The sequence below is a fragment of the Papaver somniferum genome, chromosome 2 (assembly GCF_003573695.1).
Source record: "Papaver somniferum cultivar HN1 chromosome 2, ASM357369v1, whole genome shotgun sequence".
Lineage (NCBI taxonomy): Eukaryota > Viridiplantae > Streptophyta > Magnoliopsida > Ranunculales > Papaveraceae > Papaver > Papaver somniferum.
In genome coordinates this window covers 217,890,128-217,903,151 of record NC_039359.1, presented here as the reverse complement: position 1 = coordinate 217,903,151, position 13,024 = coordinate 217,890,128, and the positions used below count along the sequence as shown (strand labels likewise).

General features: G+C 36.4%; 2 protein-coding genes and 1 long non-coding RNA gene across 33 annotated transcripts; all 3 read left to right on the top strand.

Moving 5' to 3' along the window:
* The first annotated feature begins 1,937 nt into the window (after window positions 1-1,937).
* On the top strand, window positions 1,938-6,209 carry LOC113350552. 31 transcript variants are annotated; one of them, XR_003360953.1, is made up of 11 exons: window positions 1,938-2,200; window positions 2,300-2,369; window positions 2,704-2,833; window positions 3,016-3,522; window positions 3,607-3,663; window positions 3,943-4,129; window positions 4,223-4,289; window positions 4,374-4,588; window positions 4,677-5,178; window positions 5,272-5,319; window positions 5,896-6,209. It is a non-coding gene; the product is annotated as an uncharacterized LOC113350552 (long non-coding RNA). The 31 variants fall into 31 exon arrangements; XR_003360948.1 differs by having other exon boundaries at window positions 2,592-2,833; XR_003360952.1 differs by having other exon boundaries at window positions 2,300-2,402.
* A 550-nt stretch (window positions 6,210-6,759) lies between these two features.
* Window positions 6,760-9,815, top strand: LOC113352870 (protein FAR1-RELATED SEQUENCE 5-like). The gene is made up of 3 exons (XM_026596629.1): window positions 6,760-6,807; window positions 8,780-8,938; window positions 9,027-9,815. The coding sequence occupies exons 1-3, from the start codon at window positions 6,760-6,762 to the stop codon at window positions 9,813-9,815; spliced, it is 996 nt and encodes a 331-aa protein (XP_026452414.1).
* Window positions 9,816-11,671: 1,856 nt separating this feature from the next.
* On the top strand, window positions 11,672-12,259 carry LOC113352869. Its single transcript, XM_026596628.1, has one exon. It carries the CDS (start codon window positions 11,672-11,674, stop codon window positions 12,257-12,259), a length of 588 nt encoding a protein of 195 aa, XP_026452413.1.
* The last annotated feature ends 765 nt before the right edge of the window (window positions 12,260-13,024 follow it).

Here is a 13,024-nt window from a genome sequence, read left to right as displayed (position 1 = left end):
AAATGCTTGCTAGATTATGGTGCATTTTGATTCCGCAGTAAGTTATAGATCACCTGCATCAGTTGAAGAGCCAAATATGGCTTGACCGCAAGTTGGAAATATCTTTCATCCTACTACACGTTTGTAATTTTATTGCCTTCAATAATGTATTAGCCATTGTTCGTTGATAATATTTGGGTTGGTATACTTGATTGATACTGCCAATAATATACTTGGAGAAAATATTTGATGGGGCAAAAACGGATGGGTCATGGGGAACGAATAGGAATTCAACATTTGTCCTTCTTTTCCTTATCTTTTTTTAACTAATTAAAGTCTTCAAATTCTATATCCGATTTACCCTTCCAAATTTTGTTAATTGTCAATGACTTCTCTCCTATATAAAAGGTAGTTTTCTACCTCTTAAACACGGATGGAACATCGCTAAAAAAGGGAAGGAAAATATATCCAATTATCTTCTAACATTGCAGCGCGATCGGTAAAAAAGGGAATCAAAAAAAAAGTCCAATTATCTTCTCTCCTTAATGACATATCATAAATAGTTATCAATTTCTCATTACAATCACAGAGAAGCTTAAGCTTCATTATAGAAGATAGAGAATTTCATTACAGCCAATAAAAGGTTTCATGTGATTTAAGAATTCACCAACTTTAAGAATACACGTGTAGAGAAAGGGCTGGCTAGCTAATCATGTGAACAACACGTGAGAATCATAAAGCTCTATCCTGCACCACTTCAGTCTTATCCTGCACCACCGCATTGGTTGTGTTAATACCCCCACCCCTCCCCCACCCCCCAAAGCTCATGGGTGGAGCAAGCACGCTGAGCTGGGAACGTATCATTTGAAATCTGGGTCCATGTAGAGCCTTTGTGAAGATGTCTGCTAGATGATCAAGAGTATGAACATAGAATATATCCAAGGCTTTGGACTGTACAAGTTCTCTGACAAAGTGGAAATCTAGGTGGACGTGTTTCATTCTAGAGTGCATGACTGGATTAGACGCTAGGCTGATGGAACTGATGTTGTCACATCCAAGTTTAGGTATTCCAAATATCTGAAAGTGTAAGTCTTGTAGAAGAAAACATAACCAAACCACTTCAGTTGCACTGTTGGCTAGGGTTCGGTATTCAGCCTCAGTGCTAGAACGTGCTACTGTTGCTTGCTTTTTGGAAGACCGGGAGATGATGTTAGAGCCTAAAAATCTGCAGTATCCTCCAGTTGAGCGCCTATCATCTTTGCAGCCTGCCCAGTCTGCATCTGAAAAGCCTACTAAAAAGTTATCCCCTTTAGTGAAGTGAAGGCCATAATTGATTTTACCTTTAATGTAGCGCACAATCCTCTTTGTAGCAAGCAGATGTGGTGTTCTTGGATTTTGCATGTACTGGCATACCACATTGACTGCATAAGAGATTTCAGGTCTTGTCCAAGTCAAGTAATGAAGGGCTCCCACCAATGATCTGTACTCTGTTGGGTTTGAAAGTAGATCACCTTCATCCTTGCTTAGTTTTTCAGATGTTGCAAATGGTGTTTGACAAGGCTTGCAACTCTTATCCTGCACCACTTGCACAACCAATGCAGTGGTGCGTGATAAGACTGAAGTGGTGCAGGATAAGAGTTCACTAGCGGAAAAAGAGCTATCTGAGACACAATGAACGACACATACTAAAACTCGCGAAATAACTTCATACCGAAAATGTCGCTGACCAAAGTCTAAACGTCATTGTGTTGGTAGTTTTGTTGACTTAGACAACGATGCTTCTTCTGCTTCGCTGACTAAAGTCAAGTTGTCGCTGTGTAAAAAGTTTCGTTGACTTGGACAACGACATGCGAATAATTTTGTTTCATTGATGAGATATTACACCTTGTATGGTCGGGATTTAATCTAAAAATAGGATCGCTTGGATCAGATGCCTCCCCTTAACTATCTCTATCCCAAAGCAGAGAGAGAAAAACATTATCTCTTTCTATCTTTCTCCGCCTCTCTTTCTCCTTCTCCCTCATCTTTTCTCTCCTTATTCGAACTCTGGAAAATCCCCTGAACCTATCAAAAATAAACCCTAAAACCTGCGATAAATCAATAACCATATCTCACATCTGCAAACCCATTTTTCAGAAATCAAAACCATCTTTCAGTGACCTGATTTCGCGAACCCAGTAGATTCAAGTAGAAACCCTAGAAAGTTGAGGACAAGAATCATGTAAATTCGAATGAAATTTTGCTAAATAAACCCTAATTTAATTTTTGGAGACAGATTTACGATTTTCTTTTGCCTTAACTTTTTTTTTTTTGAATGCAGTGACCTTAGTTTCCGTGATCGATTTTCTCGTTGGTTCTTGTGATTTATTTATCCTTAATCTCCCTCTTCGGTACTCTTTCTATTTGTTTTTCTTGGTCACATGGTTAGTTGCACCTTTTGTTTCTCTAATTTGGGTTTTCTTTCACTTTTTTTTATGAGCAAATTTTATTTTGCTCGATAGGATTTTGTTTACAGATTTTTTCTTGTCTATTGTGTATTATCTTTATATAGATTTCCTTACTTTTTTCCTTTTATGGATAACTAATTTTGGATTTGGCGGTGATGCATGTAGAAATTGGTAGAGCTTTATGGGTTTGTCATGGTGGATGGAAATTTTGTTGTAGAGATTGACTTCAAATGTTGGTGGTTGATGGTATTTTTCTTGTAATTGTTGTTGGTGGTAGTTTGATGGTGAAGCTGGTGGTTCTGTAGCTGTTGGTGTTATGGGTGGCTGTAAGTGTTTCTCATGGTAGCTTTGGTGATAGTGACTGCTGGACTTTCTCTTGTTGGTGGTGAACCATTGCTCTACTGGAGGTAATCGTGGTTGGGTTACATAGGATTGATTTGAAGCTGATGTGCTTTGTTGAACGTTCTGCGGTGTGTCCATGGCATTCTGCTTTGGTTGTTCATATGTAAATGCTTGGCAGATAAGGATCGCAACTACTTAATTAACTTCTCATTCAACAATTGCTGAGTTTGGAATTTTTTATTCGCAGAAACACATGTAAATTCTTTTAAAAATGATGGAATCAGAAAGTCTTCTACCAAAGGTGGAGTTCAGAAAGCTCGAGGCTGTAACGTCGAGAATCGAAAAATGATTAGACAAACAACACTTTTGTGTTGCTACTGCTGTTGGGGTAATTTGTATAATCATTAATTAGAAGGGTATTTTGATGTTTAATAAGATCTCTGGTATATAAAAGGGAAATTTGATGTTCGATAAAAGGTTTTTGATCCTTAATTAGTCTTTGATCAGACTTTGTAAAGTATTTCTACAGTATATTGCAGGAGTTGCAATAGCTAGTCTTATTGGAGTCTCATTTCTGGTCCCGACAAGGCAGATGTAATTTTTTGTTTCGAATGTCAACTTAAAAAAAAGCACAGATAGTCAGTTGTTGCTAATTTATTGTTTTCCTTGTGTTCACGGGAAAGTATGGTTGAGGTCGGTGAGGATCTGTTATGTGAAAGACTGATGTGAATGATAACTACATAAGAAGTGGGATGTAAGTCTCTACTCTACGTTCATTGCTTTGTGTGATTATATCATGTCTAGCACTACTTTGAGTTCTAATTATCTATCATGGCAGGACACGTTCCAGAAGGCTCACAATTCGATGCTCATCTCTATGATTCCACGCTGAAACGTTAGTTTTTCATTCCTTATGTCTGCTTTGCAGTTTTGTTCCCCTGTGTTTTTGTAATACTGAGAAGTTACAAACATTATGTTGTGGGCACCATTTGTCATATAATGTAAACCGTAATATCAATTCCATAATGAGTCTTCGAATATGACTAGTTTACGTCCAGAGCCTTGTGTTGAAGAGTTAGTGATATCTTTATCTTATGTCAATACCCAAGAGTTTATAATCCAAAAGTTTTTTGACTCCTACGTCTTTTTATTATTTTCTCGTTAAATGTATCAGGTACTTCACCGATGGAGGCTATTAGTGCAAGGCAGTTCATCCCATCGCACTCGGGAAGCTCATGAGCATTGCTCAAATGATGAAATCAGAATTTGCTGACAAGGATTACTCACTTCCTGGCATTAGAGGAGTTGGGACCGGCTTGGATGCTGCTGAATTCATTCTTATTGGAGCAAATATAGTTCTGGTTTGAAGCATAATTAGAATTTTTCTTTGCATGTCCAGGTTTGAGCGGTTTGACTAAGCAATCTTATACATTTTCTTGGATGTAAATTGATAGGATGGTGTTTCACTAAATGGGGAAGGGACTATGGTGCCAAAGCTGAATGTAATACATGAATGAAAAGGTTTTTACTATTTCCTTTCATTGTTTCTGGTTTATTGAATAATTTGGTTAGGAATCTAATAACTAGTTTGTGATTTTGGTGCAGGTACAGTTCACGGGTCTTTAGCTTATGCTGGAAAAGTTAAGAGGATCAACGTTGGTCAAATTCTCTGTATTGCTCTTTTATTTATTTTGTTTCTCTGATATAGCTTTTCGGTGGAAACTTTTCCTTACATTTACATCGCTTTACTAGTGAAACACCTCGATATGGAAAGGGAAGCGAGACACCAATGCATCCTTCACGAACTCCACTGCATCAAGGTTCGCTCATTTCAATGAGTGGTGCTCTTTCTTAGTCTAGAAAGTCAGCCTGAAAATATTAGAATTAAATATCTTATATTATTTTCAGCAACACCGATACACAATGGTATGCGAGCACATACACGAAAATGCTTATGCTCCCATGAGTCTTGCAAGGGTATATCTTTAATCAGATTGTTCTTTTAAGGCCTTTTAATTGGTTAAGTAGTTTAGTTTGCAATATGATGATTGTGTATATCTAATGCCTAGTACAATTGTTATTGCCCGTGTAAATTTAAGCTTGTTTTTTAGGGGTTAGTAGATAGAGACTGATGCTGACACTACGTAATTGTGTGTTTTAGAATACTAATATCTTCAAATTTGAATATCTGTGATCCAAGTTAGTTATAGTAACATTAACTCATGATTAACACATTTCTATGATGGTTGTTTCAAGTTGTTGCTATATCACCTTAGCTCATAAGCTTCAACTGGCTGTTATCTTTATTGATGACATTGATAGATTTTTGGGGTATCATCGTGCAACGAACTGCGAAGCTTTGACAAACATGAAAAAAGAGTTTCATGGCTTGCGACTCTACAAGTTACAGGTGCCTTCGGTTTGCAAACAGAGTCATGTATTATTTTTATGAATGAATCCAATAATTGAATCCCAAGTTTTGACACTCAGAACTGCATTATAGGTATTTCTAGATATTGTGGAACTGTGAATCTTCTTATGTCCTCAAAAGGTATGGAATGTTCTGCTCTGCTGTTATTTATTGTCTAAGCAGCTATCAGTTCTTATTCTCTGATTCCTGAATAAATTTGTCATTACGGGCAGTGTTTTGCGTTGTGACGGGACTGGTAAAATTCTCATGAAATGATCTCTCTGGTATGCCTGACCTGAACTTAGGCCTGAAGATAAAACTGGACTTGAAAATGAATCGTAGCTTAATTTCTTTCCTACCAAAAGGTCCTCCTGAGGGTCATCATCTCTTGCAAGCAGTTAAATGCATTTTCCTTGGGTTATGTTTTTGCAACTATTCAATCTTTTATAGCCTTTAATCTGATGCATGCGAATTATTGCTTATGGTTGCTGCCGCATTATTGTTACTGTGTACCTCATCATGCCTATGGTTTTCACTGCCTATATATATGGTTTATTTGTTCATCTCCATACTGATGTTAGGAATGAAGTCACTATGTAAATGTTGTTGTTGCTGTTGTCTTGATGATGGGTATATTAGACCACCTCTGTGTATATTGTGTGTGAAGTCATGTAAACCTAGCATATAAGGTCTGACTTACTCTTCTTCTGAATGTAGTTTGATACCTTCATGGATGCCGGCACTCTGTTCCCGATGGTGGTAAGATCGTTGCTCCTGCTGGATGTAGAAATGGTTGAAAGAGTTGCGCGTCTACAGTTCTGCTCTCACGCAAGCTAGTGACAAGATTCTAATGACTGAAATTCTTGTTGAAATTCTCAGGACTTGTATCACTTAAGAAACCTTAATAATTAGAAGTTTTTTGTAATGATTTTGGACTAAATTTATGAATATAGTTCAATGTAATCGAGATGTCATTTGGTATTTTAGACGAATCAGGTTCCATATAGAATTTGAATTTGAATTTGAGAACTTGAGTAATTCTCATTTGAATTTGAATTGTCATTTAAATTTCATTTGAATTGTCATTTAAATTCCAGTTTAATTTGAGTTTCATTTTAGTACAATTTGAATTTGAATCAGATTTATTTCAGCTCAGTAAGAATAACTGGAACTGGAGTCAGCCAGCCAGATCTGACTAATTTTTTTTATATTGAAAAAAATCAACTATACGACGATACCCAGATGTCGTGCGTAGCGGCACTCAGAAAGCATCGTAATTCAGGGGCACTCAGAAAGTGTCGTTTAACTCGTTAAAACGACACTACCTGACTATCATAAATAGGCTGTTTTCCACTAGTGGTTGTTGCAGTGCAGAATAGAGCTTTATGATTCAGTGGGATGTTAGAGAACAAGTTTAATGTAGGATTTTCCATTTTTGACTAAGAAGAAAATTAATTGAGAACGTAGATCTAAAATTGAGACCAAATAAGTGAACAGATTACAGAATTGAAGGTACATGTAGTAAAGGACACAATACTGATACTAGGTCGAGAAAACTTGAACAAATAACTGCAGAATTAAATGACGAAATCAAAGAAAAGAAGAGATTGCTTCTCTGTAATAAATGAGGTGGGTAGAAGAAAAAAAATTAAAAAACGAGTCGGAAGCCTGGATCGATTGAGAGTTGAATCAAACTCTAACCTATCTAATACCATAATGACATAGCATAAACGGTTATCAATTTCTCATTACAATCACAGAGAAGCTTAAGCTTCAGTACAGAAGATAGAGAATTTCATTACAACCAATAAAAGGTTTCAGGTGATTTAAGAATTCACCAACTTTGAGAATACACGTGTAGAGAAAGGGTTGGCTAGCTAATCATGTGAACAACACGTGAGAATCATAAAGCTCTATCCTGCACTGCAACAACTCTTATCGTGCACCATTTCAATCTTATCCTGCACCACTGCATTGGTTGTGTTAATACTCCTGTACCGAACTCCAATCAGCGATTAGTCTGTGCTAATAAATTAGGAGTCAAACAAAAATCCTTTTACTTGGATGAATGGTTGATCACTCTGTAACCTTATCTGAAGGCTCGAGATCCTCTGATCCTAGTAATTAAACTCGTGATCTGTGTTCATTTAACTGACAAACTCGATTTTATGTTATTTGGGCAATGAAGTTGATTATTTCAGAGGAGATAGCTTTTTGTGGAGAGAACATCCAGTGCATTTTTTCTTAATTAAAGACTTTAAGGTTTTGTCTGCAAAGGGACCGGTCGGGCATGAACCTAAGGAAATTTCATGCTATAACTTTTAATTCATATGAAATCAGTTCTATGATGCTGACTAAATGATTTGATAAAAAAAAATTGGAAAATGAGGAAGGAGAAGATAATTATGGAAGGATATCACATACGTATAGCTGTGGTTTCCTGTTTCCACTCGAACCAATCTGAGATAATATTCTGTTAGATACACTAGAAAGTGTTAAGTTTTTATAGGTGGGACACAGGATTTGGGGTAGGGAAGTCAATATATAAATTAGTTAAAAATGGTAAGAAAAAGAGGGACATGTGTCGAACTCTTACTCATCCCCATGCCCCCATCACTATTTGCCCCCATCAAGAATTTTCTCATATACTTGTGTACGCGTATAATGGAGGCTGCATAGGTTTTTATACAAGTCTTTTCCGATGACACTTGTGAATGACTTGGAAAATGAAAACACGCTTATTATCTTCTTTTTCGATATGCCAGATGCATTACTCTGGTTTTTCTTTGAAAGTGATCTTGGCATCACAATCAGAAAAGAAAAAGAAAAGGAAAGGCTCACCCAAAATTCGACAAGCCTTTTTACTTGCGGAAAGTGGCTCATTTGTCCAAATATTTTTAAATCACGGTTCAAATGGACGAGTAAAAAATAGTTTGGGTGAAATGGCAAAAAAAAAATAGCAAAGATGAAACTGGATTCATCCTATCTTAAATTTAAAAAATAGGAAGGATGAAACTGGATACATCCTGTGTAAATTAAAAGCTTTCCCTATTTCCTACCCCTACTTTTCCTATTTCCCATCTCATTCACAATTTCTAAAACTAATTTACTTTTCAATTCTGTATTTTCCTATGTACCACCTAAAAAGTCAAATTAAGTATGACCTTTACTATTACCATTTTTATTTTTCCTTCTTCTCCGTTAGTCTCCCATTTTTATTAAATAAAACCATTAAAACTCATCAGTTAGAAACCCTAGGTCAGATTTCTATTCAATTATTATAATACATCAATATCTACTTTTTTAATATTTAATTCCTCAATACTGTGCGAACTAATCCTTGATTTATAGGTAAATCAAGATCATGGAAGATTCCATTAATGAAAATCTAGGGGAAAAAAATCCAAACCCTAGATGAATTAAACATACAAAAAGATTATGCTAGTTCTGTTGAAAACCCGTTAGGTGAAGAAGAGGTTAGTTAATTAGTTACATGATCGGTAAGCATTGTTCAATCAGTAATTTTTTATTTTATCTTTTTCAGTAATTTTTTTTTAAATTTCTTATTAACTGGTGGGTCATTTTTCTTTTTCTTGTACAGTTATTCTCCGATCATCTAGAATCGACCAAAGAAACTATTGGTGTTGAAGAGAAAGAGGATGAAGTCGTTTTAGATGTCGTCCAATGTAGTTCCGAGGAACCAATTAATGTTGTTGGTTTTGACTCCACTGAGTACTTCACCACAAATAAGATATTGTATGTTATTTCTTCACTCTTCAGAGTGATACGTCAAAAAAATTTATTTTGTATTGGTATCGATATTGATATATGTTTCGTTTGTTGTGTAGACATTTAGTTCAAAAGAAAATGTTACAGAGTGGTGTCGCGAGATTAGTAGTCAATACAACATAGTTGTTGTGATTAAAAAAGGGGTGAATAAGAATGAGAATCATGTTGGAAAGGGTTCCGCCATTGTACTTGGATGCGAGAGAGGTGGGAAATACAGAAAACGTAACTGTACAGTGAGTCCTTCTAAATGTAGTAAAGGAACTGCAACAAAAAAATGTGGATGTCCTTTTAAGTTGCGGTTGACTTGTGTAGATGCTTCGAAATGGAATTTGATTGTCAAAGATGGACACCATAACCATGCTTCAGCAGATACACTTTTGGGGCATTCGTTCGTCGGTAGACTCTCAGACGAAGAAAAACAATTTTTTATAAAATTCCACGAACACGGTATGCCACCAAGACAGATTCTCATTGCTTTAAGGGAAAATTTTAAAAAGAACGCTTTAACTTTGAAGACCATTGACAACTGCATACAAATCATAGGTTATCCGAAAGAGCGGGTAGAAACAAGAACGCACCTGCTTCATAAGTACCGGGATGATTCCCATTATGTAACATGGAATAGGCAAAATTCTGATACATGTGAGGTGACTGATATCTTCTGGGCACATCCAGAGTCAACATTATGTGCTCAATGTTTTCCTTCTGTGGTGATTATTGATTGTACATACAAGACAAATAAATGGAAGATGCCTTTGTTTCATGCGGCGGGTATGACATCTATGGGCACGACATTTTCCATTGCTTTCGCATTTATGAGCGCCGAGCTAACAGGAAACTATGAATAGGCCTTGCAACATCTGAGATCGCCTTACTCTCCAACAAACCTATCTTCTGTTATTGTCACCGACAACGAACAAGCTTTGATTAACGGTATTGGTATTGTTTTCCCTGATGCAAGAAGATTATTATGTACATAGCATATTCAAAAGAATCTGTATTCTCGTTTTCGGGAATCAACTAAAAGAGAAAAAATAGCGAAAGAACTCAAAGAGAAAGAGAAAGAGAAAAACAGTGGAGGCGGTACAATTCTTAACAAAGACAAGGGCAAAGTTAGTAAAGAAGATGGAGATGAAGAAGAGGATCTCTAAAGGATTTAGAAGATGATTGGAGGCGCGTTGTTAGGATGGAAACAATAACTTTATTCAACATGGGGTTGGAATCCTTCGTACTGAAATATGAGAAACGGTATCCTGAAGCAATCAAATATATTTATGAGAGTGTACTTGTCAATAAGGAATTTTTCGCATATGCATGGACTAATGAAGTGAAACATTTTGGAACCCGGACTTCTAATCGTGTAGAAGGTGCACATAGTGTCTTAAAGCGATTTTTGGGAAATAGTCAAGGTGGATTTGTTGAGTGCTGGCAGCAAATGCACAAGATGCATGAATCTCAACTGGTGACTATGAAATCCAAATTTCAACAAACTTTAACCTTCATGAAGCATGATCACAGAATAGACGATTTCAAGAGTCTACATTGCCATGTCTCGCAGTACGCCTTAGATTTCATCATCTCTGAAATAAAAAGATTGGAAAAGTCGAGAAGTATTGCCGAAAACTTGTTTGGATGCATTCTACACAAGACGCATGGCCTACCTTGTGCCCACATGATATCTGAATATCGGAATCAGGGTAAACCCATCCCACTTTCTTCTATCGATTCGCAATGGAGACTGATTAATTTAGTTCCAGATGTTTCTCGTTCAAATGTTGTGTATGATTATTTGCCATAGTTAGAGATTTTAGGAAGAAAGTGGGAAAATTCTACTGACCCATAGAAGAGTCGCATTAATGAATTGGTGACAATTTTTGTAACAAAAATTGTTCAACCCGATAAGAATAATTTTCATGAACCACCAACTCCTGTTCGAACCAAAGGAAGGAAAACAATAGCCGAAAAGAAAAAAGAAATCGAAGAAAATTCTTGTCATCGAGATCTTTCTAGGCATGAACATGCTGATTCACAAAAAAAGGTATCGTCTTAACTGTATTTTATGTTATAATATTTTTCTTACATACATTCTTTTATTTTTTTCTTAGTTAGCTAAATCCTAGTTTTTGTTTGCATTTGTTGGGCATTCATAAGGTACCTCCAGTATTACATGAGAGCACCAAAACTCAAGAACAACTAGGAAAGACTGAAGAAGCCCACGGTTCCAAACAAAAAAGAAAATATACAAAAAAAAATACTAAATATTGAAAAGAAGACAAGAACAGAAACTTCATAGGTTACGTTTGAGACTAAAAATGACGAAATGGAAATGGTAATCCAGGAAGGTATGGTCAGAACTGAAAAACTTGATGATGTCGATAACGTAGTGGAAGATAGGGTGAACGACCTTGTGGTTGTGACTGAAGAGGAAGTTACAAGCAGTATTGAAAAACTAGATGTGGAGAGAAAAATTATAGATTTTACGTTGGAGTGTTTGGATGAGGAAACAGACCATGATGTGCCTATTTACGATGTTGAATCAATAATGAACAACCCAGAAGAAGAAGAAGAAGAAGAAGAAGACTTTTTTGCTGAAGACAAACTTGTGGATGATGAAGATGCGTGGCAACTACAGAGGTGGGGTGAACCTCAACTAGAAGAGTGGAATTTACCAAATCCAAGTTATGTATCACAACTGCCATAAGCTATGCAATTTTACATAGAAGGAACTCATTATGTGCTTTCAGATGGTCATTGTGGCTTCCATAGCATTGCTTTCCAACTAGGCCTTGCCTGTAGAGATGATTTCCGACATATTCGTAACAATATGCATGCGGAAGTTTTTAATCACATGACGTTTTATGTGAAAGTATTGTACTCTGAGGAAAGGTTGAACAACATGCTCAAAAGATTAAGGTTTGAAGATGGAGATGAAATGGACGTCAGTAAATGGTTTAAAATGCCGGAAGATGGTCTTGTAGCGGCTCAAACATTCCGTGATGTTCTTGTTTGGCTTTCAAAAGAAATGTGTGCAACCTTCTTCCCTTCGAGGCATGGGCCAATCAAAGGTAAGAAACATAGAGTTATAGTGATGGCTTTTGTTGGAGGGAACCATTTTGTTCCAATGAAGTTAAAGTTAGGGGCTCCTATACCACCTCCCTGCAACATGTGGATTCAGAATGCATACGAAGATGCCAAAGTCTGGCCAAAAAAATATGAGGATAAGATGAAGACATTCAAAAAAAGGATGAACTTTAAAGAGCCACAACCTGAAAAACCAGTAATCATTCACTAATTTTTGGTGTAGTTTTCCTTGCATTTTAGTTTTTGTTTTGATTCTCCTGGCAACACTCTAGGTTTGGTGTAATTTTCTGATTCTTTTTGTCATTTTGGTTTTGATTCTCCTGACAAATTCCGGTCCATACCTTATCTTTCCATCTCATTTCCTTGATTGTTACACATTTTTATCTTTACCAGTGGTGGAAAAATTGTTACACATTTTTATCTTTACCAGTGGTGGAAAAGTTTCTGACATTTTCTGGCAACGACAGTTGCACATTTCTATTTTTTCAATAGTCGACGACAGGTACATTGAGTTAAACAAGAATAGACGAGTTTGTACATGATTCTGTTACAAGAACAAACGAGTTTTTATTGAATGTCTACTATGTTATTACAGGAACTCACGAGTTTTAAGTGAATGTGAACCTGTTGTTACGAACTCGTTTTTGTTACACATTTTGATGACAAGTACATTGAATTGCATCTTTCTCCCAAACTAGGCTTGATCAGCTCCAAAATTTAGCATGGTCTTTGATCCCGACACTAGAGTCCGCAACACACAAGTAGCTGCTTCTTCCGGCCTCAATTTTTGATGCAACTCATCCTGACAGCAAAAACCAGAAATCACCAATGTAAAATGTCATCAAATTTATATGTGTAATACTAGAAAACAAAAAGACTCGGAAGACTTTGCTTTAGAGTACGGTTATTGATTGATGCGCATATAAGAAAAAATCAAAAACAAAGTACTACTCAAGTTTCTTTTCATTATTGCTCA

What these genes read in the sequence shown, in the direction of transcription:
- LOC113352870 (XM_026596629.1), top strand. Translation starts at nt 6,760, where the DNA reads ATGACGAAATCAAAGAAAAGAAGAGATTGCTTCTCTGTAATAAATGAG. An exon ending in GCTTCTCTGTAATAAATGAG is followed by an intron (nt 6,808 to 8,779) that starts GTGGGTAGAAGA and finishes TTTCTTGTACAG; the next exon opens with TTATTCTCCGATCATCTAGA. An exon ending in CCACAAATAAGATATTGTAT is followed by an intron (nt 8,939 to 9,026) that starts GTTATTTCTTCA and finishes TTTGTTGTGTAG; the next exon opens with ACATTTAGTTCAAAAGAAAA.
- LOC113352869 (XM_026596628.1), top strand. Translation starts at nt 11,672, where the DNA reads ATGCAATTTTACATAGAAGGAACTCATTATGTGCTTTCAGATGGTCAT.